The 24,519-nt window shown below is 51.2% G+C and overlaps 1 protein-coding gene across 1 annotated transcript; it reads right to left on the reverse strand.

Moving 5' to 3' along the window:
* On the reverse strand, nucleotides 1–24,507 carry LOC103056968 (tumor necrosis factor receptor superfamily member 16-like). Its single transcript, XM_088150519.1, has 6 exons — nucleotides 24,118–24,507; nucleotides 11,402–11,534; nucleotides 8,962–9,345; nucleotides 4,506–4,725; nucleotides 2,799–2,944; nucleotides 1–2,211 (listed from the first exon to the last, which is right to left on the reverse strand). Exons 1-6 carry the CDS (start codon nucleotides 24,178–24,180, stop codon nucleotides 1,904–1,906), a joined length of 1,254 nt encoding a protein of 417 aa, XP_088006645.1. The 5' UTR covers nucleotides 24,181–24,507; the 3' UTR covers nucleotides 1–1,903.
* Between the last annotated feature and the right edge of the window lie 12 nt (nucleotides 24,508–24,519).

The raw sequence follows: 24,519 nt of genomic DNA on the forward strand, positions 1-24,519 counted from the left end.
GGAAGGAAGGAAGGAAGGAAGGAAGGAAGGAAGGAAGGAAGGAAGGAAGGAAGGAAGGAGAAAAGAAATGGATGGATGGATGGAAGGAAGGAAGGAAGGAAGGAAGGAAGGAAGGAAGGAGAAAAGAAATGGATGGATGGAAGGAAGGAAGGAAGGAAGGAAGGAAGGAAGGAAGGAAGGAAGGAGGGAGAAGGAAGGAAGGAAGGAAGGAAGGAAGGAAGGAAGGAAGGAAGGAAGGAAGGAAGGACGGAAGGAAGGAAAAGAAAGAGAGAGAGAGAGAGAGAAAGAAAGAGAGAGAGAAAGAAAGAAAGAAAAGAAAAGAAAGAGAGAGAAAGAGAGAAAGAAAGAGAGAAAGAGAGAGAAAGAAAGAAAGAAAGAAAGACAAAATGGGTACTCACTGCAATGTTTGGGGGGGAAGTGAACAAGAGAATGGCAAATTGAATCTGGAAAATGGTGAAAAGACAGACTTCTGCTGCAGAGACCGGTGAGGTCTTCTCAACAGGAAGGTATCTGGAAATAGCCTGGCTTTAATCTGTGGTGTTGGATGGTTTCGTTTTTAAAAAAAGGCACCAAGAGTTCACCAGGGAAGTTGGGCTCGGAAGGGCAGCGGGAGGCTCGTTTGCTTCAGGCAATTTCTATCTGCTGACCACGTTCACGGCAAATGCCCGACCCTAAGCCCACTCGACAAACCACAATTGCCAAGATCAAACTATGCTGCAACACACTATATCATGCTGCAGTGTTTTTCAACCTCAGCAACTTTAAGATGTAGGGACTTCAACTCCCAGAATTCCCCAGCCAGCACAGCTGGCTGGGGAATTCTGGGAATTGAAGTCCCTACATCTTAAAGTTGCTGAGGTTGAGAAGCACAGCTGTACTGTGTAAACTGGGATAGTGCATGGAGCCATCATGCAAGCTAGTTATTCTTGGCTTATCAGGTTGGTGTGCATAGCCATTGTGGTCTGTTAACTATGGCTTATGGCTCAGAGTTGGGGTTGGACCAGTGCAGTTCGTTTCATCTTTGTGGGAATCAAGTCAAAGGAAAGAGGAGCAAAACTCAGTCCTGGGGAAGCATTTTGGCCAGAAAGGCAACGGGATCCCAAGGGTAGCCCAGGGGATATGCAGAGGTGGGTCAAAAAAGTCAAGATGGTGGCCAACACCATGCGATCGAAGCCCCTCCCCTTTGTAAAGCAGACATCTCTGGATACTCCACTTTAGCTAGGCAGAGTTCACACCATCTGCTAGGTTACACTGAAATGGGGTTGCGGGGTTTGGTGGTTTAACGTCTTGTGGGAACACAGCCACTGTCCTTGCTGCGTGGACAAGGCCGCCCCAGAAGCCATCCAGCAGCTTGTTTGTGTAATGAGCTGTAATGGTTTTTTTAAGCCATGTTTTGTTGGTGGTCAACCTGGTGCCAGCATCCTGTGAGGGCCACATGATGCAGGGTGCGAGGCGTGGGACAAAAAGGACGTGAGGCCGAGAATGACATGTCTGCAGAGGGGGTGTGTGTGTGTGTGTGAGAGAGAGAGAGAGAGAGAATTGGGTTGACCAAAGGGAAGGATCTAGCTGACCTCCAAAAGCTAAACCAGTGTGGATAGGAGGCCACCAGGAAGTCCGAGATGGCTGTTCTAGATAAAGAACGTCCCTGGAGCAGAGAACGCATCCAGCTGGTTTGTCTCCTGCTAAGCCTCTTCTTCGCTTGCAGCCACAGTCCCTGGTTGTTTCCTTTTTTCGTCCAAAAAAAAAAAAGAAGGTCCTATTACAGTATCAAAAGTGTCCCCATCCGTCCCTTTCTTCCCCCTCCCTCTACTACCCTGCTTTTTAAAATTTTGTTTTATTTTTAAGGAAAACCCAGATTGACAAAAATAATCGTTGCAGGTCCATCGGCTGCAGAGCGCGTCCTTCACACCACAGAGCTGACCTCGACGGGGACGTTCAAACGGTCCACCACGTCCCCCCTCTCGATGGCGGCCAGTGCCGTGCACAGGACCTCCAGGGTGGCCCCCTCCCGGGCTGACCAATCGGAGAGCAGCGTGTGGGCAGGGGCTTCTCCCCGGTCAAAGGTCTCGATGGTTTCTTCCTCGTAGCCCAGGTGGTTGGCCAGGCTGCGCCAGTCTTTGCCGTGGGGGGTGGGTGTTTCCAGCATCTGCTCCACGTCTTCCTGCTTGGGGTGGGGGAGGCTGCTGTACAGCTGGGGGTCGGCTTTGGGTCCTGTTGGGGGAGGAGAAGAGAGAAAGGAAAGGAAATAAACTCGATTTGATGGAGCAGCTCTCTCTTTCTCTCCTTCCTTCCTTCCTTCCTTCCTTCCTTCCTTCCTTCCTTCCTTCCTTCCTTCCTGCCTTCCTTCCTTCCCTTTTCCTGCCTTCCCTCCTTCTTCCCTCCCTCCCCCCCTCCCTCCCCCATCCATCCATCCATCCATCCATCCATCCATCCATCCATCCATCCATCCATCCATCTCACTTCTAAAGAGAAACAGACAAGGAGATCCTGGAGGGAAATATTATGGGGTGGGGACAGCCCTGCTCAAAGTTCCCATCACTAAAGAATTCCCTCCCTGCAATTACATTTTTTTTCCCCTTGAAGGTTGGGTTGGACACACTTGGGTTAAATCGTAGCCACCGGGCATCTGGACAAGATCGTGCCCATGGACCTGCAGTAAAAACTTCCCCAACCATGAGGACTAGCAACTTGGGCGTGGGAGTTCCCGCAGAGCAGCTCCACATCGAAGTCCTGCTTGGTGCTTGAGATGACTCTCGGGAGGGTTCCCCTGACGTATTAGGGGGCTCGGCAGGTCTTACCCTTGTTGAGCGGGTGGTGTTCCTGGAGGCTGTGGGTGTCGAGGAAGACGCCGCTGTCTCCGTGAAGCTTCTCCCCTTCCGGGGACGAGCCCACCTCCCCCATCCGGGCTTTGGCGAGCTGGTGTTTCTGCTTGCAAGTGGTCCAGCTGCACCGGAGAGGGGGGACGTTATTTGGGGGCCCTCCCCACGACCCCCTCCCCACTTCCCTCTTCGAGCGAGCGAGCGAGCGAGCCCTGGCTTGCCTCCCCTCCCTCCAAACCGTGGCCCAGCTCAGGCAGGCCGTGGCAGCTGGGCGGACCATTAAGGAATTGCAGCTCGGCTCTTAGGAGCTGAGCAAGCGAGACCCTCTCCCGCTGGCGTCTCTGCGCAGATGGCCGCGGTGTGGGAGAGAAGAGGAATGCTGCGGCGGGCAGAGGACAGCTGAGTTGGACGAAGGGCAGGGGGCATGGGGGGTACGGGACGCTGTGCAGGGAGGGTGGAGAGGGCGAGTGAGCTGGAAAGCGGTTATCTTGGGGGGGAGGTCGGGGGGGGAATAAACGGGAAACCGAGAGAAAAGCAAGTTGCTTTCCCTCCTGGCAAACTTCGAGATCATTTTCCTAAAGAGGTGAAATGAATTACGCTGCACTGGGCCAAAATTAGAGTTCGGCAGAACCCAGCATAAGACGGTGCCTTATTCTTCGCCCCTTATCCGCCTGTCTGCATTTCTCCATCCCTGCTTCAACAACCCCCCCCAATGCATTTGCACAAACTGTCAAGCTTGGATGGACTGGGCGGGGTGTTTACGGTCCCAATCCAGCCTGTTTGGCTACCGTTGAGGGTTTGGGGGCTTGCGCAAAGCTCAGAATGGGATTAAGGCACCCGTCCGGATACATTCTGGGCAAAACCTGGACCCTCCCGGTGCTGACGCGACCTTGGTCGATGACGAATCTCACTCCCGGGCAAGACGGCGAAATGCCCAGCAAGGAAACTTGCTGCCTACTTTTGGGGGGGGGGGTGTTTAGTATCGGCCACCGAGCAAAAGAGGTGAGAGGCAACTCCACCCAGGAAGCCGCTGGCATCGATGGAAAAGAAACCGAGGGGGCCCTTTTCATTAGCGCCATCCCATCTTTCCGCCAACGGCAGAAGCAGCTGCGTCTTTAGAAGAGCCACCTTGGCTGCCCACACACAGGAGGGGCCTTGGGGACGCCCGTCCTGCAAAGGGGCACAGGGCAGCTCCCCAAATCCAGACGTTGGCAGAGGCGGCCACGCCGTTGCGGCTGGGCACCCCGGGGGTCAAAGCAAGCGGTGAGATGGACGGGAGCAGAAGCTGCTTATCTCTGGCCCTTCCGGCAGAGCCTAGCTAGGCTGGGATCCGGACCCCAGACGGAGAGGCGGGGGGAGATGGTGCTCCCCCAAGGCCACCTTGACAGATGCAGCGGGGCTGGGCGTGAGAAACCTCAAGAGCACAGAGCCGTGTTTCTCCAACTTGGCCACTTTAAGATGTGTGGACTTCAACTCCCAGAATCCCCCAGCCCGGTTGAATTAAAGAGCTTGGGCCTAGCCTCCCGTTCCCTGCAGGGAGAAAAGTAGCACATCAGGAAAGCAAAGAGGCTATCACCTTTTGCCTGGTCTTTGTAGATTTCCGCCTGCGGGGAATTTGGGGAAGGGTGGCTATGTCCCATTCGGGGGTCCTCATCCGGGCTACCCACCCCCACCCCGGAGATTTACCATTTGAAAGCCACGTAGGCGAGGAGTCCCACCACCACGGCCGCCAGGATGGAGCAGTAGACCGGGATGATGTTGTTCTGCTGGCCGTCCACCAGCGGGGGAACAAACTCGGAGGACGAATTGGGGGAATCGCTGCCTTCCGCCCGCAGGGGTGGCGTCCTTCTCGGGGGCTCTTTCCAGGGCCCCCCCTCGGTGCGCTTCAGGATCTGCAGCTCTTTATCTGTGCAAATCAATCGCCCCCCAAGAAAGTTAAAAAGAGGGAAGCGAAGCCCCGATGCCCTCGAAGCCAGCTGGGGGCACGCCTCGGGGTCATCTCAGAAGATGCAAGGGGAGGAGAGCGACTGGCACCCCCAGACGACTTCTGCCAACCAAAAAGACCAAGTCGGAAGGAACGAGCGTTTGCAAAAAGCAGACGAGGCGGGGGAAGAGAAAAACATCAGGAATTAATCGCCTTCCCCGATTTTTGCACTACCCCCTCCCGCGCATCTGGTGCTCATGTGTCTGAACACGGAGGAGACATTAGCGAGTTCCTGGCTGGGACAGAAGCCCCGAAATCTCCAGGAATCTGCTTTGTGGCAGCCCAAGAAGGCGCTTTCTCAAGGGCCCTGACGGCAGAATTCCCGCCCTGCCCCAATAAGGATAGCGCCCAAGTTTCATCGCTCTCGGCATTTATTCGTTCGTTTGTTACCTGGATCTATAAGGCCGCCCAACTCCAACAACGCGACTTATTTCAGTTGCGCACCCACCACTGTCCCGCTTCTAAGTTTCGCAATTCCACATGATGTTATTGGTTGGCTTTCTTGCACCCTGTGGGCGGATCTCTGAAGCCCAAGAGAGCCAGACCTAGTTCATCCCGGGATGGGAGGCCACCAGGACACGCCGGCATTGCAAATTAGACTTGGGTTGTCCTAAACACAGCCAAACCTCTTTGGATGGCTGCCAAGAAAACTCCATGGAGGGGTCAATGAGTTAAAAGGCCTGAGTTTATCTCAAAGAAGATTTTAGCATCGCTTTTTAATTGGATGGATTGATGACATGTTTGACCTGCTAAAAGTAGACTCAACTTTTTATCCGTCAATCAAAGGAATAAACTTGATTCTAAAGCAGGGTTCCTTCCTCCTTGCACGGCTGGCTGGGGAATTTTGGGAGTTGAAGTCCACTCGTCTTAAAGTTGCCAAGGGTGAGGAACCCTGATCTAAATAACGTCCAACGCAGGCAGGAATTCCTGCACTTTCAAACAAGAATTGCAGATGGGTGTGAACAGTGTACTTTCACAGAAGCCTTGCACAGAAGCCTTGCAAAACAGAGTGGGGAATTACCGCCTTTTCTCTCTCTTTGCCCCTCCTCATGTGCAGTTCTGCAACACTGCCCTACACGGCACATCTCTTTTACGATTTTGCACGCGGAAAAAAATGCATGGCTAAGATGGGGTTGGCTCGGCCGAGGTTTCTTTTTTGCCCCGTTCCAGCGGAAGCTGACCGGGTGTCGAGATGAAATGAGGTCATATATTTGCAGAAATGGGGAAATGGGAGGAAAATCATCTTCCCCATCTTCAAACGCGCTGATATGCCAGGACCATGAGCTGTACGCAAGAAGACGCTTATTAACGGGGAAACTATTTCAGCTGTCTCTTTTGCGGAGCTGGGTTTTGCAAACTTCCAGACTGAACTGATGCTCTCCAGATGAGCACACATCAACAATTCCTCATTGTCCCCAGCCCCTGAGACCTCAGTTCCATGTGCCTTCCTGAACAGGGCAACGTAGCAAAACGTAGCGCGTTGCAATCTTCAGTGCAGGAGAAAGCTAAAAAAAAATCAGTATGCATCTGCCTGGAGAATAATTGTATGAATGACTCTCCTATTTCGGCAATGTAAATGTCAATCAGATGTAGGCTTTCTCTTGGCTCCGCCCACTCTCTTTTAGAGACAGCCCCCCAGCCCACCCCAAGCCCAGCATACAGCATTATGCAGAAATGAAGTGTGGCTTTCTGCTTGGAAAACATCGAGCGCTGCTGGTTTTGATTTTTAAAAAGGAAGATGATTAAATACTGGCAGAGCAATCAGATTAGCTGGATGTAATTAAGGAGGGTTTTAGCTCTGTTAAAATTAAATTAATTCAGCTTTTGCTTGGGCTGTAGAGGTGCCACCGAGCAACCTACCTGTCTGCAGAGCTTGGGCTGAACCCAGAGGCTGGGCAGCTTCAAAAACCATAGGGTCTTTCAGCCAAGAGGAGGTTTGGCTGCCAATATCTGATTTTTCTTTAGAGGACTAATTAAAAAACACGTTAAATGAAGCCTCCAGGACCGTTTGGATGTCCCTGTGGGTCCCCGGGGCACGGACAGCTGTCCGTCAGGGCCTGCTGAATTTGAAAGGGTGCCCAAAAAGAAGCTGAACGGGATAGAGGGATGGCCCAGAGCGATTCACCCATCCGCTTTCTGGGAATACAGCTCTGCAGCCATTTTGTGAGAGTGCCCACAAGAGGGCCTCAACGTTCCGCATGTGCCCATTGGCACTGGCAAAAAAAAAATCTCCCTCCTTCCCATTTGCATGGCAGTTGCAAAAGGGGATCCTCTTCTGTTAAATTAGGGGAAGGATGGAAGAGCAGAAGAAAAGCTACGTGGCGCTGTGGGAGAAGATGCAAACTTCATACCCAACCAGAGTTCCTCTAGCACAGTGTTTTGCAAGCTTGGAAACTTGAAGATGGGTGGACTTCAACTCCCAGAATTCCCCAGCCAGCCATGGTTGAAGTCCACCCATCTTCAAGTTCCCAAGCTTGCAAAACACTGGCTGAAAGGCATGACTTTCGGAAGGCCGCTGGGAGGAGGAAAAGCAGACTCTGCGTGTTTGCAGGGTGTGTGTGTGTGTAATTAAGAAGAGAAAAAAACTGCTTCTGTCGCAGAATTGCATCTCTCCTGCAGCTGGTTGATCCTCTTTCCCATTGCTGAGAGCAGACACTTCCCCCATTGTGCTGTTCTCTCTTTCCCCCAAAGCAAACATTGCCTCCGCGGTCTCCTTTCAAGGCTTATTCACCCCCACTTTCTCCTCCCTCCCCCAGCTGCACACCACCGGGAAAAAGGTAGAGGATGAGAGAGGGCAGAGCTGATAAATGGGGGCGGAGGGGGGGGTCTGGCAACCAAATTGCTACTGACTCACCCCCCCCGGCCCCACCCTTCCCCAGGGCCACCCCGGTCCCTGAATACAGGGTGGATCGGGGAGCCCTCAGCCTTTTCTGCCCCCCACCCTCTGCCTGCCAAGGAGGATTAGAGAGAAGGACATGGAACAAAAGGAAGATTATGAAGATTGCGAACAACTGCAGGAGTCTAGCCAACAAACACCCACCCACAAAACTCATCCTAAAATAGCTGGGGCACTAAAAGCAGCGCCTGGGGAGAGCAAGGGAGAGGAACAGGAAGAAAAAGACTTAAGTTCAAGATGCCTTGGGATTTCTCTGGGGCTGAGGCTGGTATCAAGGGAACAAAGCCGGCAGTTGGACTCAGTGGGGTCTGCCAATGTTTGGGGCCCGTTGCACCAAGGTCTTTGGCGTGCAAGCGAGACCAACACAAGCAGGCCAAGAGTAGCTGGGGGTTTGCAGCAAAACGTGGTGGGATAACCCCCAAAGCACAAGTTGGCATTGATCTGCAAATAAATGCATAGATACGTCTATTTATAAATCTATAAACACACAAGTATCTGTGCATACGCCTACTCGAAAAGACCAAGACTAAATTCACGCCTGGCTTGGTTAAGCCACACTTAGCTGGGTTCACACCATCTGCTCTGCCTGAACTGGATTGTGGCCCCACGTGGTGCCGTCATCAAGGCTGAGAAGTTTCTTGCATTTCAAAGGCTTTCCCCAGACTAGGGCCCTCCAGATGTTTAGCTCACCAGCTGCCACTTTGGAGAGCTGTTTCTTGGTCATCCTAATGTTCATCTTGCCGGGAGTTCAGAATCCAGCCTGTTTTGCAGACCTGGATATGCCAGATCCTGTAAACCTGGCAGAATCTTGATTTCTTTATTTTAAAACATTCTCTACTTGTCTCAACATGGCTTACGCATGACCTAAAAGGAAACTGCTAAAGGCGGCCTAGAGGACATGTACAGAGGAAAAGCAGAGAGCAGAAATGGGTTTTGTTTAAACATTCCATTGCAGCATAAACACCAAACATGAATATATTAAAAGCCAGGAAAAATAAAAGAGTTTTTGCCTGGTACAAATCTTGCGTATGTCAAACCTGACAGATTTCCTGCCAGGTTCCAGACATGCCCCACCAGCATCCTGCAATCTTTGGGGACAAGATCGCACTGCTGTGGGCAGAGGCAATTGCACACTTGGGCAGCATCGCAGCAGAATGGCATCTGCAGAGTCCACTGGATCATGGCAGGGCAGCCCATGCCCCCCACCTGTTCAATTCTCGAGTGACCACCGCTTAGCCCTTCCCCACGGCGCACCTACATACCCATGCAGAGAGTGTCTGATAGTGGGGTGCACGGCTGGATCATGACTTCATTCTTGCCACATTCCTGTCGGCAGAGAAGGCACGGTTCGGAAGAGCTCTTCACCTCCGAATAATAGCCATCTGGGCACTCTTGGCAGGCCGTGTCCGTGCTGGGCCCGCACGCCTTTATAGCTCCAAAGCCTTCTTGGCACGTTTGGCAAGGCACACAGGGCCCCTGAGGCTGGCTCCCGTTTCCTGGGGCAAGGTAATGCCCGCGGGGACAGCTGGTGGCACAGAGAGTGTCACGGGCCGGAGTGCAAGAACCCAGCAGGGGAAGATGGCTCGGGCACGAGGAGCAAGGCTGGCAAGGGTCAGTGGCACTGGCCGTGGAGGAGAACGTCACACCTGTTGGGAGAGAAGCCCCAGTTATGGCGTTTTATGGTGCCCGTCCAGATTTGGAAGAAACCTCCACCTGGTTCCCAGCATTTCTGACTTTGTCCCACAGAATGAACCAGCAGTGCCCTGAATAAGTTGCGTTTGCACAACACACAGAGGAAAACTAACCAAGGCTAATCCTAAATTGGAGGGGGGGGTGTCAAAAAAGTCAAGAGAGTTGCTGTGGATGGTGTCGGTTCCCCCTTCCCACCGAATGCCCTTGCCTCAGAGTTGTTCACTGACCTGCGATTAAATCTATGCCAAGAAGGAAGATCAATTTTCAGATCAAACCTCTGGACAGGGTTTGTGTTGAGACAACCGTGCTCAAACCTACTTTACAAGTGATATCTTGATTTTGTGCAACTCAGTGCGACGGGCTTCACGTAAAACACATCCCATTTCCTTGGTGATTTATGTCATTTGCCCAACGCACCATGCAAATCGCCACGATGACCTATTTTTGCACGGGGCAAAAATAGTGGACAGTCCTTCACCCAATTAGTGTGTTCAACTTAGGTTCTGCTGTATTTCACTTGGTCTGTGCGTGTTCTCAGTGGGGGTCGATGGGAATTGTATTTCACCAATCATTAGTGCAGGATGTCTGGATATGTCCATAAATGTCCTCACCCCTAACCAGCATCCTTGGATGAAATAACCGGAAATTTCAGATTGATTAAACTAGGTGTCATCCTTACCTTTCTACAGGGGTTTAAACACGGCCACCCACAGCAGGATAAGGGGTTCAAATGGTGAGAGGGCCACGATTCAAGCTTTGCACCTTTTCGATGTGCCTTGCAACACGTGCTCAGATGTAAAGACTGGAGATTAAGTTGTAATGTTGCAAGGTGTATATCAGTGTTTCTCAACCTTGGCAACTTGAAGATGGGTGGACTTCAACTCCCAGAATTCCCCAGCCAGCATGGCTGGCTGGGGAATTCTGGGAGCTGAAGTCCACCCGCCTTCAAGTTGCCAAGGTTGAGAAACACTGGTGTATATTGACATTTGGATGAAAACTCCAAATTCTATGGATACCTCTGAGTTTAAATTCTCGTTGCCAACTTATCTAGAACAGCCAGACTTAGACTGGGGTTACCTTTCACCAGCCATCTCCTGCAAATGGCTTTATGTGGGTGCTGAGAAGGGGGGGTGCAGAAAGTCTGAACCCAGTTCCCCATCCTGAGATTCAGCATGTTTTAAGACCCATCCAAGCGCTAACGTCGTTTGGACTGTGAATGGAAAGATGGCTTTCTTCTGTGCAGTTTTCACACAGGTGAAGAGAGGCCAAAAGGGTCTTTTTGGGGGCGGCCCCCCGTGGGCATGCCTTTGGCCCCTCTAGCACTTCAGGGGCCCCTCAACAGTTCTGCAAAGATCCAGTTCAGTGGTGTGCTAGGGCCAGCTCGTATCGGCTCACGAGAACCGATGGTTAACTCTTCGGGAATTCAGCAAGCCGGTGAAGAGCGGAGCTGACTTATGATGCCCACCGTGCCAATCAGCTGTTCTACGGCTCGTGGCACGGTGCTGGCAATGGAGCTGGCAGAGCCAGTCCTAAGCATTTACCAGCACATCACTGACTCCGTTCATCATGCATGATACACCCTCCCTTCTGATATTTATTGATTTATTTATTGTATTTGTATAGGTAATCTATAAACATATATAAGGTGATAAAGTCCCAGTCCCGTTCAAGAAGTTCACCTGGGATCTATGTGGTTCTTAAATGGGGTAAGGACCCCCTGGGGGTCATTTGGGCATATCCTGGAGCCATTTGCAATTGCTTGTTTGTGTGCTGAAGATCCAGTTTGGGTCTGGAGACACTTGTGCAGAACAACAGTCTGTTGCTTGTGGGGGGATAATGACATTACTTGTGACCGGGAAAAGGGGTAACTGGGTCAAGCCGTTTAAGAACCACTGATCTCCAGTTATCCAACTCCAGGATGGGAGTTTGATTCTGCTGAACTCCTACATCAGTTTGGAGTGACCGAGATGCCAACCTGGGGCTCCCCCCCGCCAGGCCCCGGATACTCACTTTCTTGGCAGGGCTCACATACAGTGTTGGTGCTACCGCAGGGCACGCGTGCCCCAAAGCCCGGGAGGCAGAGGGTGCAGCAGTTTCCAGACGAAGTGACCTGCCCGTTCTCGCAGCCTTGATGCGCCAGAAGCTGCAACCAGAGTCAGAGAGAAGAATCAGCTAAAGACGGGGATTTTTCAGGCCTTTTTCTCCTTAACAAGGCGAGAGCATGGAAAAAGGCTGAGCAGAAGGAACTGAAGAAGGAAAAGAAGAGTAACAGGAAGGGGGTGTCCGTGGGTGGTCAAAAAAGTCAAGATGGCAGGTATAAAAACAGGCAGGGGTACAATCCTGTGGTTGCACCCACCATCTTGACTTTTTTGACCATCCCTGCAGAAGTTCCTGGTGGGAAATCAAAGGAAGCATCCAGGGTACATTTCTTGTTCTGGTCCCTACTTCGGAACGTCATTTATTTCAGCATCCAAACCAAGTCGGGAAGAGAAACTGCTTTATCTCTTAATTTAGCAGCAAAACTGCTGTTCAGGTGACCCTGGGGTTTCAGCGGCAAGACGATAAAATTAAAATTTGGGGGGAAACACCTATTTTGGCTTGTTCCAGTCTTGCCTGACTGGCCGTGGGGACTAGTTATGGCTGAAAACCACCAGGGCGAGGATCCAAGAACCAACTTTCGCTGTTCAACGCCCGGGTTTTACGCAGCATTTTTCCAGCAGACCTCAGTGACTTCATCCATTTGCAACCCTTCCTTGTTCTGGACCCCTCCACTGCCATGTTTTACTACCAGGAAAGAAGTCTGCTTGAAAACCTAGGAAGCAGGTATCAACCCAACTGGTGCAGACAAACTGCCAGGCTGCTGCTTCCTCCGCCGCCTGTCTCTGCACCCCCAAAATCCATTGAGGAGGAAGGGGAGGCACCATTGGGTGGGAATGCTCAGAGTTTTTCCTCTGGAAGCAACTTCTGCCCTCCCCTCCACCTGCTTCGCCCCCCTCCCCAAAAATATCTCAGCTTTAAAGGAAGGGTTCCAAGGCTGTTGAAAGTCACTTGTACTTCTGGAGGTAGGAGAAGGAACAACCCTGGTTAGATCACACCACAGCGGACGGGGCCTTTGTGGAATCTTGGTTTGATTTTTATCCAAAAATTCCAGAGCCGCTCAGAGAACGAAGGCGGGTGCCAAAGGAAGATCATTATTTCCCCGCTCAAGCTTTCATACCCTAACCCTCCCGCCGGCTCGCCCTTTGCCAGCACAGCCTAGACACCCCCAAACCCAGTCCACTTTCTTGCAAACCCCCTATCCTTGCCCAGCAGCAGCGGGAATGATGGGCGTTGAGGTTCTGCCCTCCTGAGGGGCACCAGCTGGGGGAAAGGAAAGACGGGGGAATTTCTGGTGTGGCAAAGTAGAAAAAGCACGCCTTGCTGTTGGAACGGAGCCCCACTGAAGCCGGCAGTGCAGCTGGTCTTATCTGAAAACCAAAGCAGGGTGGGGGGTCCCCCAAGACTTTCAAAAGACTTAAATCCACATCTGCCACAGACAGAAGGCACTTTCTGCAGAAAACAGCAAAGGCCGGGCAGGAATTGTTGCGCGCCCCTCGGCTCCCGCAACCGGCTCATTATTTTCCCCAGACTTCACCCTGCGGGGTCCCTATTAATAACCTTTGGAATGCAACCGAAACACCTCTCCTGCTGAAAAAGGGGGCCCTCCTTCCCCCCCTTCCACCGAGGAGGAATCTGCTGCCAAAAGATGCCCTGCAGCTGGCAGCGAGGAATTTCTTTCCACCCCAGCCCTGAGACCTTGGGCAGAAGGAACAAGACCGCCCTCTGTTCCTTGTTGAGTTTTGCTCCCCCTCCCCGAAAAACCATCCAGAGTCCAAGCCCCTGTTCTAATTAAGCCGAAACTCCCGCCGGAGAGGGGATCATGTTACAAGAAGGATCTCATCCATCCTTTTTGCAAATAAAGAGAAAAAGGAGAGGGGGGCGTCCTCTGGAGAGTTTCATCTCCCTTTCCGAAAAGCCTCGCCTTGGAACATTTTCTCCATTCCGCCTCCGAGCCAAGAACAAAGCCCGTTAATTGGCTTGCCCGGCATCTGGAGAGAGTTAATGATTGCAGGCCCATCTGGAAGACGGACCCAAACGGGGGGCAAAGCAACCGGGGTGTGCATCGGTGCCCCTGGGTGGGACAGAGACGAAAGGGCTTGCAATGCGGTACCCCCAAGGTGTCGGTGGCTCCACGTTGTGCCGTTCAACCCAGCCTGGAACATTTTGCAAAAGGAAATGTCTAAGCTAGTGTTTCTCAACCTTGGCCGCTTGAAGATGGGTGGACTTCAACTCCCAGAATTCCCCAGCCAGCACAGCTGGCTGGGAAATTCTGGGAGTTGAAGTCCACCCATCTTCAAGCGGCCAAGGTTGAGAAACACTGCTCTAAGCTGACGGTCCAGCAAGATTTGTTCTGCCCGAGGCTTCTGCACTCCCACCGTCCCAACACGGTGGGCAGACTCGGACAATCAAATGTCCCTTGTGCCCCTTCTTCCCAGCCCCCTCCTCAATGAACCACATTTTGGAAGACACACGCTTGTAACTTAGCCAAAACACGAATGATAGTTCCCCCCCACCCCACCTCCTGCAGACAGCAAGACCTTTACGCTCCTGAATGCGTCTGCCAAGAGAAGACCCTCCTTCCTCTCCAGAAACAGACCCGATTTTCAGAGGTCCACCTTCACCCGATGAGCAAGTCAACCTGGTTTCCAGCCCCGATGGCGTATTCCTTCAGGCACTGACCAGCTTGGGTTCACACGCCCCGTTATCCAAACTAACTGAGGGGGTCGTGCTGTGCAAACGCAGCTCTCCGTGCCCAGCCATCGGGGGCCCACCCAGCCCCTAAATCAACCTGTTTCCCAATGCAGCGGTTCTTGGGTGCCACTTCTAATGTTCTACCAATGTTCACTTTCAAAGGTTGCTAATGAGCACCGGGCATTGAGGGCCTATTTGGTCCACATCAACAGCCCATCTGGATCTGCTGGCCAGCAACGTGGGCCCGGCGTGGCCGTGGCTACAGGAATGCAGGAACAGTAAAAGGTTGTCCAGTCTCAGGTGGAGATGCCTTCTTGAACCTTCTCCCTGTGCAGAGCAGACAGTGGGGGACTGTCTTCGCCCCGGTCCTCCCTTTTGGAAAATCCCTGCAAGGCACGCCACACGCCAAACAGGCAACCTATTTTCCAGGAAGCTGACAGCCCCAAGTGAAAGCCTTGAAGAAGACAACGGAAGTGCAGCAGATGAAACAATCAGCCACAGCAGTAAGAAGTTGGCTCCGGACACAGGCGGAGGAAGGTCTGAACAGAACAACCACCACCCACTGAACGTTTCATAACTGAAAAACCTCAAGGTACATGAGCAGAAAGATATACATTTCCTGGGTTTATACAATACAGGCAGTCCTCGCTCAGTGACCCCAACAGGGACCAGCAATTCAGTCATTAAGCGAAGCGGCTGCTAAGTGAAACGGCAACTGTGCTTATGATTGGACTTCAGTTTTCCTTTGCTTTACAGACCTGTAAAGATCATAAAAGCGAGGATTGGTTGTAAAGTTACTTTTTCATCTCCATTGTAACTGCAAATGGTCACTAAATGAGGCAGTCGCTAAATGAGGACTACCTGTACACGTAATCATACATTACAAGTAGTCCTCAACTTATGACCACAATTGAGACCGGAACTTCCGTTGCTAAGCGATGTGGTTGTTAAGTGACTCACACCCGACTTTACAACCTTTTTGCCATGATCGTTAAGAGAATCTGGCTTTCCCCATTGACTCTGCTTGTTGGAAGCCCCCTGGGAAGGTCGCAAATGGCAATCACTTGATCCCAGGACACACAACTGTCATAAATACATGCTGGTTGCCAAACACCCGAATTTATATCATGTGACTGTGGGGATGCCGCAACAGTCATAAGTGCAAGGACCAGTCACTAGTCACTTTTTTCAGTGCTGTCATAACTTCAAACAGTCGTTAAATGAATGGTCATAAGTTGAGGACTACCTGTACGCAAAAGGGTAACCAACTAAGATTAAAACTAAGCAAATGTATCCTGCTGTGCAATTACTAGATCTCAAATTGATCTGGTGAAGCATGCTACATGAAGAAGATCTGCAGATCATCTATCATCCACAAAGGGGGACAGGGCATCAAAAAAGTCAAAATGGCATCCATGACCACACAATCAAAGCCCATCATGTTGACTTTTTGAGGTCCCCCACCCATAGGCACTCCTGTCCATGGACATCGACAGGCATCAGCAAAGGCTTGCAAGAGCTATCACGTATGTTCTGGCGACAGATATCTACACGTCTTAAAGCCTGCTGGCTGGGGAATTCTGGGAGTTGGAGTCCACGCATCTTCAAGTTGCCAGTTTGAAAAACACTGTTTTAGAGCTGGCTTATCTCACCCTCAAGGAGTTCCAATTCTGTGCCAAGTGGAGAATTTCTTTGCCCATCCTTCAGCGAGGGCAGGACCGAAACGGGGCACGGCTGACCCGCAAAGTGAGCCGGCAGAGATTTCCAAAATTCTCAGCATGTCGGAGAAAAGCGAGAAGGGGGACAAAGCTGCAAGCCACCCACGCCGTTGCTCCCGCCTGGCCTCGATGGAGATTTGGGTTTTATTGAGAATCTGCCCATCGTTCCTTGGATGGTGAGAGGCCGTGCCTGCCACGCGGCTAGAAATGCAGCAGGCCAGCCAAAATAACGACATTGCTTTCTTTTCAAACCGACTCTGAGCGCAAGAGGTCATCCAGGCGAACAGACGCAGAGCAAACTGGAAACTGCACTGTGCGTTGCTGTTGCGTAACGTGGGGGTCATTTTCCAAGCCATCAGAAACCAGCCCTCCCCAGGCTTGGTGAGAGAGTTCGGGCTTTACCAGTTTCCAGGAGAGGAGGGGGGCGGTATTTCGTGGGAAAGGGCAGCCGTGGCTAAGAACTCTCTTTGCAGCGGAAAGTGGCCACTACAGTCACTTGAAATTAAGGACAAAATGGCCCATTAAGATAGTAAAAAAAAAAAAGAGTTTAATCTTCTTGGGACACAGAATATCTATCAATCATCTATCAATCAATCACATATCTATCTATCTATCTATCTATCTATCTATCTATCTATCTATCTATCTATCTCCCTCTCTATTATCAATCAATCACCTATCAATATATTTCCCTCCCTATCTATCTATCTATCTATCTATCATCTATCTATCTATCTATCTATCTATCTATCTATCTATCTATCTATCTATCTATATCAATCATCTATCTATCTATATCTATCTATATCAATCATCTATCTATCATCTATTTATCATCTATCATCTATCAATCAATCAATCATCTATCTCTATCTATCTATCTTTCTCTATCAATCAATCAATCAATCAATCATCTATCTATCTATCTATCATCTATTTCATCAATCAATCAATCAATCAATTTCTCTCTCTCCCACCTACCCACCCACCCACCCGCCCACCCATCAAGTCCCTTTAAGGTAGGACACTATTCCAGGCAGTGCTGGATGGCTGACGCTCCCATTTTAATTTTCCACCCTGAGACACAGCAAAACCTGGGTTTACCTGGGCAGGTGTGTTGCCTGCAAATCCGAAACAGACTGCAATTTTCTGCAGAGAGCTAACCTGGGCACCATTGCAGGCTCTTGTTCCAAAATGCAAGAAGATTCCTTCGGGGAAGCAGTCAAAACTCTACTCGTCTACTATTTTGTTTCTAACAGAGGAGAGCTGAGTTCTCTTGGGAAGCTCATTAGAATGGTGAGAGACCAGCCGCTCTTGCTTGGCCCCACGGGGTGGCATTTAGAGGTAGACTGGCTTGGCATCTGGAGGCTTCAACACTTTTTCACCCTCAAGTGCCCCCCCACACACACACACACGAGAATCCATTAAAATTTTACATCTTCCAGGCGTGGAATTGTGCAAAAGTTCATCCAACACCCGGCTACAGAATGCAAGCAACCTCAGTCCACCCCCCTGGCCAGTGCAACAGTCCCCCAGGATAGTGTGCTAAGCCCTAACTCTGGGTCACCAAGTCATAATTTCTGCGTTTGCATAATCTGTGGTCTCTCAAAGCATGACACAAATGATGGTTTGATTCAGCGGGCTGATTTGTGCAACATGGCAAGATAATGGCTGAACCAGAAACAACCCAGCTCTCAGCAGATGCAGCCGCTGAAAGAAAGAAAGAAAGAAAGAAAGAAAGAAAGAAAGAAAGAAAGAAAGAAAGAAAGAAAGAAAGAAAGAAAGAAAGAAAGAAAGAAAGAGAGAAGGCGAAATCTAGCCTAAACCAGGAATGCAACAGATCCTTATCAAGCAAGCTTTAAGCAAGGATCTGGGAGCGACTGTGCCCTCCTCATTAACCTGGGAGGAAGTCTCCACATCTGGTTTCTGGATTAACCCATTTTCTGGCTTTGCACAATGCACCAAACATGCTGAGTCAACACGACACACTCATCCCCCGAAACAGCCACGAAGTTAACGCCATGCAAGCTCAGCACATTGTGGGAAGAGCACAGCTGGGTTTGTAACCCATCTGGTTAAGTGGTTTTCGGAGCAGGGCAGCCAACAGCGGCAGATGTGACGTCACTTGTGTCATGACCTCACTGCACCCATGACGTCGCGTTCCCAGGCCGGCAAGGCACACCAGACTCGCGTGCCACGGGACTCATTTGCAGAATTGAAGCAACCCCGTATTTGTTCAGTGAGGTTTCCTCCAGCTGATCTGGCAGGGGCAGGGAGGGGGGTCCGAGCCCAAAGGGGGGAAACGGGGGACACCCATTTTCTCTGGCTGCAGAAATTGTCGGAGAGCCGCCTCAGTCTATGGCGGCAAAGAACCAGGACTTGGCTGGCCCCTTTTCCAATTCACAAATTGCATTACAAGTCATCAGTTTTTGTGAGCGAGAACTCCTTTCATCAGACGCATAACGGGGCTAGACCCTTTCTCTACCTTGGCAACTTTAGGGTGTGTGGACTTCAACTCCCAGAATTCCCCAGCCAGCAGGCTTTAATATGTGTGGACTTCAACTCCACACATCCAGCATGGCTGGGGACTTCTGGGAGTTGAAGTCCACACATCCTAAAGTTGCCAAGGTAGAGAAACACTGGGCTAGACTGATACCTAATAATAATAGCAATATTATAATTAATAATCCTAGAAAGATTATTATTACTATTCACAGTCATAGTTATCTTGTATGAATTGTGCTAACTGCTATTTTACTGTAATGTGTATTATATGTTTTTACCTCCATGGGATGTTGGCTTTGGTGGGAGCATCTTGCAAGCCCAGCTGAACGAATGAATGAATGAACGAAAGAAATAAGCGTATGAAAAAAGAAAGCTAGACCGAGGGAACGCTGAAAGAAAAAAGAAAAATGGAAATGGGCATGTCTGCGTGGGTGTCTAGGATCTTGAAAATCAAAAGTGCCATCTCCTTCAAGTTGAGCTCCACTCAAAGGGACTGCCTGGCATTTTCTGGGCAATGATACATGCAGTGAATGTTTTGCTCCTGCTTTCTCGCCCTGGAAGTTCCTGGTGGTGTCCCATCCCTGGACTAGCTAGGCCCAACTTCTCAGACAGACAAGGTCAAGCAGACACCGACGCCTCGTGAGTCAGCCTTAAGGGAAAATGGGTGTGTTCCTCACACATCCCCAGGAATGCCTCTAATTTTCATTTATGAAAGGGGCAGGGGTGGGGGGAGCGTGCGGCCGTCCCTTTTCCATTCCTTTAATCAACCTCTGCCCTTTTACCAAGTCAGTTTCACCCTGAAGCCTCTTCATGTTAAAACAAAAACCCAGTCTCCTGGATTCATTCCAATTTTGCACGCACACACACGCACGCACACCCAGACCTCTCCTGCCCTCTCCTCTCAGCAAAAAATCCCCGCCACCCCCCAAAAGCAACGTTGCAGCTAATAAGAATTGAAAATATGTAGCCCTAGCCTGTGAATTCCCTTCCCCAGGAAGCATAAAGACGGCTTTTATGCAGCCGGCCCGCATCATCGCAGGGGCTAGCCGGGCAAAAATGCAAAGAGCGGAGCTGGAAAAATGTGCTCCGCATTAATCCCAACGTGAAATCTGCTGCAGAGCAGGAATGGGGGAGGGGGCCAGCTTGCCCCCTTCTTTCTTGCTGGGCTTAATCTGAACCAGGCCTCCCCAAATCTCAGCCCCAGATCCTGGCAGGGGAAGAACGGTCTTCCCACGCCCAGCAAAACTTGAAAGATCCTGCCAGGGTGCGGAGAAGGGACCCCAACAGATGGTTCCGCTTTCCAGCAGTCTCTGCCGGGTGAATTCCGTGCCTCAGTTCTTCATCTGTAAAACAGGCCTAGGGACAAGGGTGATTCGTGCTGTGGATCATCTGCCCCTCGCAGGATCCTGCCGGGCCTTTCAACGAATGGCTTGCCTGATACATCAGGCGCGTGGCTTTTCTCGTCTTCTGGGGGGAGACAGCATCTCCAGCGTTGCCGCTTAAAACAGCCAGGTTTTGACTGGGCTTGACCTTGCTGCTTAAGTACTGCTTTAGTGGCGGGATCCAGGGAACTGCCCCCCAACCCCCTTGGCAAGGCTAGATTAGCCCCCTCTTTTCCCTGCAATGGCTCTTTTCCTCTTGCAAGCCATCCGTGATGCATCCGTTGGCCTGCAAGGGAGAAAGCAAGGTTTGCACCTCGGATCAGTTTCGTCTTCGTGCAAGAAGCCACGGCTGTGCCAAAAATGGGAGCCAGGGTGGGCTGTCGGCAAGGTGCTGGGCTAAGTCCCGAGGGAGGGTCTCGGGGGGCAACGATGGGCCGGTCACTGTGTCCACACAACACACTCACAACTGACCCCATACTCTGGTTCATGCAATGCACCCTCTCATCAACTAATGGCCCAACAAGTCATGCCAACGCAACTCCCATCTGTCATTCATCCCACCTCACAAGGTTGTTGTGGGGGGGCAAATGGAGGAGGCAATAACTACGCCTGCCGTCTTGAACACGGTGAGGAGTGACTGGATCTACGTCGGACATCACAACAGCTGCTGTGAGAATTATCCCACTTGCTCTGGTCCAATCCTTGGGAGGAGACGCATGTCGCAGTCCAACCCTCCCGGAATGACACGGACGGAAAAGTCCGTGGCCGCTTGGAAAACGCTCGGCGAGCCTGGAGCCGTCTCTTCCCGAGGTTGGAAGTGGAGATTTTGAGGGTTGGGGTACTCAGCCTCCAAAGATGACGCCCCTCGGCATTGCAATGGCCTCGCGGATGCCGGATGGCACGGGTCTTCCTACCTCGCCAACATCAGTCCCCCGCTGGCATACGATGAGGTGAGGACTTCCAGGGAACGGGTCTGAATCCAAGCAGGAAACTGGAACCTGGCTTGGAAGCTTTGCCAAGGCTGTGCCCGCTGGTGGGCAAAAGGTCTTGATTGGAGAAAAAGAGGCAATCGCTTGATCTTTTCCGCTGGAGCTCCCGGGACGGAGGGTGACATCTCCAGCAGGTGGCACAGAACTGTACCACGAGAAGTGTGCTTGTAACATCCTGATGCACACCCTCTCCTTTTTCTCCCATTGGGGTTAGGTGGCACACCGGTGCCTCCAGACCGTGCTGCTTTCACTCTCTTAAATGCTAAGAAAATGCAATGTTTTCTACCCCGGTTATCTCGTAGGCCCTGGTGCCTAAGCTAATGTGCAATTGCCATACAATCAAAGTAGCCTTGTGGCTGAGCAAAGATGGACCTGATTAGTACTGGATGGGAGGCAACCAGGAAATCTCACAGCTGTGGTCTAGACTGAGAAGTCAAAACCTATCTCAGAAGACGATGGGAAACTACCTTCGTATTATGTCCAAGGAAATATATGGATGCCTCCATGAAGTCACCAGGAGTCTAGCTCAACTCGAGGAAATCTTGACCTCATGGGGTAGTATCTGTTGCTGGATCAGAGGTGGTATATAAAGGAAATGAGACCACAAGGTAAAGATGCTGGATTTCCTAAAAAGCGGAGGTTGTTCATGTTTTAATTAAAATTCACATCTTCTCTGCAAGTAGAGTTTAGATCAGTGTTTCTCAAACTCGGCAACTTTAAGACATGTGGACTTCGACTCCCAGAACTCCCCAGCCAGCCATGTCTTAAAGTTGCCGAGTTTGAGAAACACTGATTTAGATGTTTCCAAAAAGTGGAGGCATGTCATTGAAAACATTACAGACATCTTTCCAAATATCTGTTTAAGGGAAAGACGTTATCCGGGAGGAAAGAAATCCAAAAAAATTCTAATCACCAGATTTATCAAGAGGTGCAAATAAACAATTCAGGCCAAACAGTTCATACATTCGATCAATCTCCAGAAAACAAAACTGGGCAATGGCACACTTATATTCTTTTCAGGCCACCACAGCTTTTGGTAGTTGCAAAAATAGAATAATTATTGTGGTGGTGGTGGTGGTTGCATAAACCCAAACAGAAAGCAAAATGAAGCTTACCGCGATGTTTTGGAGGATATTTTTCTAGCTCACCCTAAATTCTACAATTTCACAGAAACGTTCCAAAGTGTTTCGGTTAGTTTAGTGTCAACCAAACTCTTGATGCTCTATGTTTTTTTCAAAATTATGAGAATTACTCTTAGGTAAAGCGTTACCGTCTAAATTTCCAGCGTTAGTGGGGATTTTACACACACACACACCCCAATATTTTTCATTGGCTGGGCTGGAAAAGGGAGGGGAATTAATGGGAAAAGAACAATAGATTTCTTGTGCTAGTTAACTGTGTGTTTTGTATTAGGCAAAAAATCCTTGGAAGTCATGTTTAAGTTCTTCTTTTCAAATCCTGTTCTTTTAACTTGTACCAGCCGAAGAGAATTTTAACTGGTCCCCAAATCTTCTTTCCTTCGACCTATACGTGTTCTGTTTTAAACTGCAAGCCCTTAGAAGCACAGCTTTATCAGCATTTGCCAAAATAAAGCACCCTTCACTTTGCCTAAAAATAATAATACATGCAAAATTCTTCCCCCATTGATCCTACCCCCCTTTCTCTTATCACCCTTCATACGTCTCCTTCCTTGGTCCACTTTTTTAGAGAATAAGTCCCTTGGCACACAGACTTGATCTGGTGATGTTCTGCAAAGCACCATCCGGTTTAATAACATTATATTGTGACTGCGGGTCATAACAACACAGTAATGCCATTTAAGTATTTATGGGCCTGAAAGAACAAGGCAGCCCTTTTGTCCTGAAGGGAAAACAGACCTACTGGTTGCAATTACACAAGATACAAAACCACATCAAAGAAAAAGCGGAGGTATTCACATATTAAAGCAGTGTTTCTCAAGCTTATCGACTTTAAGATGTGTGGACTTCAACTCCCAGAATTCCTCAGCCAGCCAGGCTGGCTGAGGAATTCTGGGAATTGAAGTCCACAGATCTTGAAATGGCTGAGGTTGAGAAACACCGCATTAAAGCTTGGTTTATGTAAATATGGTTTAGGGTGGGATGGAGTTGGGGGGGTTGTTGTGAAACTCCACCCCATTCAATGTATTGTGTGAACCCCAAAAGTGATTTAATCCATTAATTAGATTAAGGAAGTTGTCTGAATGCAAAGACAGCCTTGGGCTCTCTTGCTTGCACCCCAATCCATGTAATCTCTACTTTGCTGTCCTTAATTTGCACTGGCATTCTCAACCTTAAACGAAGCTTTCATGAAACCCCTAAGAACCGTGGTTTTAGGATCACCCCAAGAACCCTACCAACCTCAAAGTGGCATCAAAGATCGCAAGGAAGTCACCAAGAAGTCAAATCCATTCAAAGCGAGCCCAGTTGCGGAAAGACACCGAACGGACAAGAGCCAGCTCTGTCCCACAGGCAGAGGACGGACAACCCGGGAGCCCTCCCTGAATCATCATTAAAACTGCTGACTTGGATTTGAAAACCTTGCTGCAATTCAGCCTGGCAAGAGTCATCGGAAAGAGGCGCTCTTCCCATTTCACAGGCAGCCAACTGAGTCCGAAGACAGCTGCAAAGGATTTGAGGTGAAATGCAAAAGAGGACTCAGGAGCGTCCTTTTTTTCACAATTATTCCCCTGCTAAGGGTTTCTTCATCATCATCGTCGACATCATCACTGACGTTCCCCCAAATGGACTGAAAACAAGAGCTTAGAGGAGAGACGGGCTTGAACCTCCCCTGGCGCGCAGACCCTCTGCCAGTTCCCGTGGAAGGAAACCCCACCCTTCTTTCGGGCAGCGTTCACACGACCCGCTTACTCCGCTTCGCGGAGCAAAACGGTCCCCCCGCAGCAAAAGCCCGCCTGGGGTTTTTCTCAATCCGGGGTATGGTGCGAGCCCAGAAAAAGCGCTTCGGTCAGGACACGGCTTGAGCGGGTCGTGTGAACCGAGACCGGGACATTGACACTGGCAGCCTCAACTTGAAAAAGGGCCGAAGTCCCACCGTCCCCAAGAGCAAGAGCCCACCGCACCCCACCCCACCCCACCCCACCCCACCCGGGGGCTTTTCGCTCCGGGGACGCCGGGGGGAGCCCCAGAGCCCTACTCCCGAGGACGCCCCGAGCAGCCGCTCCCTCGCAAGGGGCCGCGTCTGGATCCCTCCGTCGCGCCCCGCATCCGAGGCTGACCCAGGCGCCCTCCGAGGCTGGCCTCGCCCCCCCCCGGCCGCGCCCGCGCCCCCGCCCCGGCTCCGACGCGGCCCGGGCGACCCACCTCCGCGGCCAGCAGCTGCAGCGCCAGCGCCAGGCGCGCCGGGAAGCGCCGGGCCAGCCTCATCGCGCCGCGCTCGCTCCTCGCCGGCCGCCGGGCAGCAGCAGCAGCCCGGGCTGGGGGCTGCCCGGCCGCAGAGAAGCCCTCCGGGGTCCCGCCGAAAGAAGGGGCGGCCGGCAGCTTCGGGCGGGGCGCCGAGACCGGCGGTGCCTCCCCGCCGCCCGGCAAGCCGCGAGCCGAGCCGCAGCCCCCCGCGGCGGCCCTCCGGGGAGCGCAGGAGCGGCGCTTCGTGGCCGCGGGGGAAGGTCCGCGCGCCGCCCGCCTGGGGGTCGCCCTGCCGCCGGTCCGCCGAGGGGAGAAGCCGGGCGGGGGAGCCTGCCGGCGTCCCGACGCGCCGCGCTGCTC

Source organism: Python bivittatus, unplaced genomic scaffold (assembly GCF_059951505.1).
Source record: "Python bivittatus isolate LINGU-HERP-01145 unplaced genomic scaffold, Pbiv_v1 ctg000610_np1212, whole genome shotgun sequence".
NCBI classification, from domain to species: Eukaryota; Metazoa; Chordata; class Lepidosauria; order Squamata; family Pythonidae; genus Python; species Python bivittatus.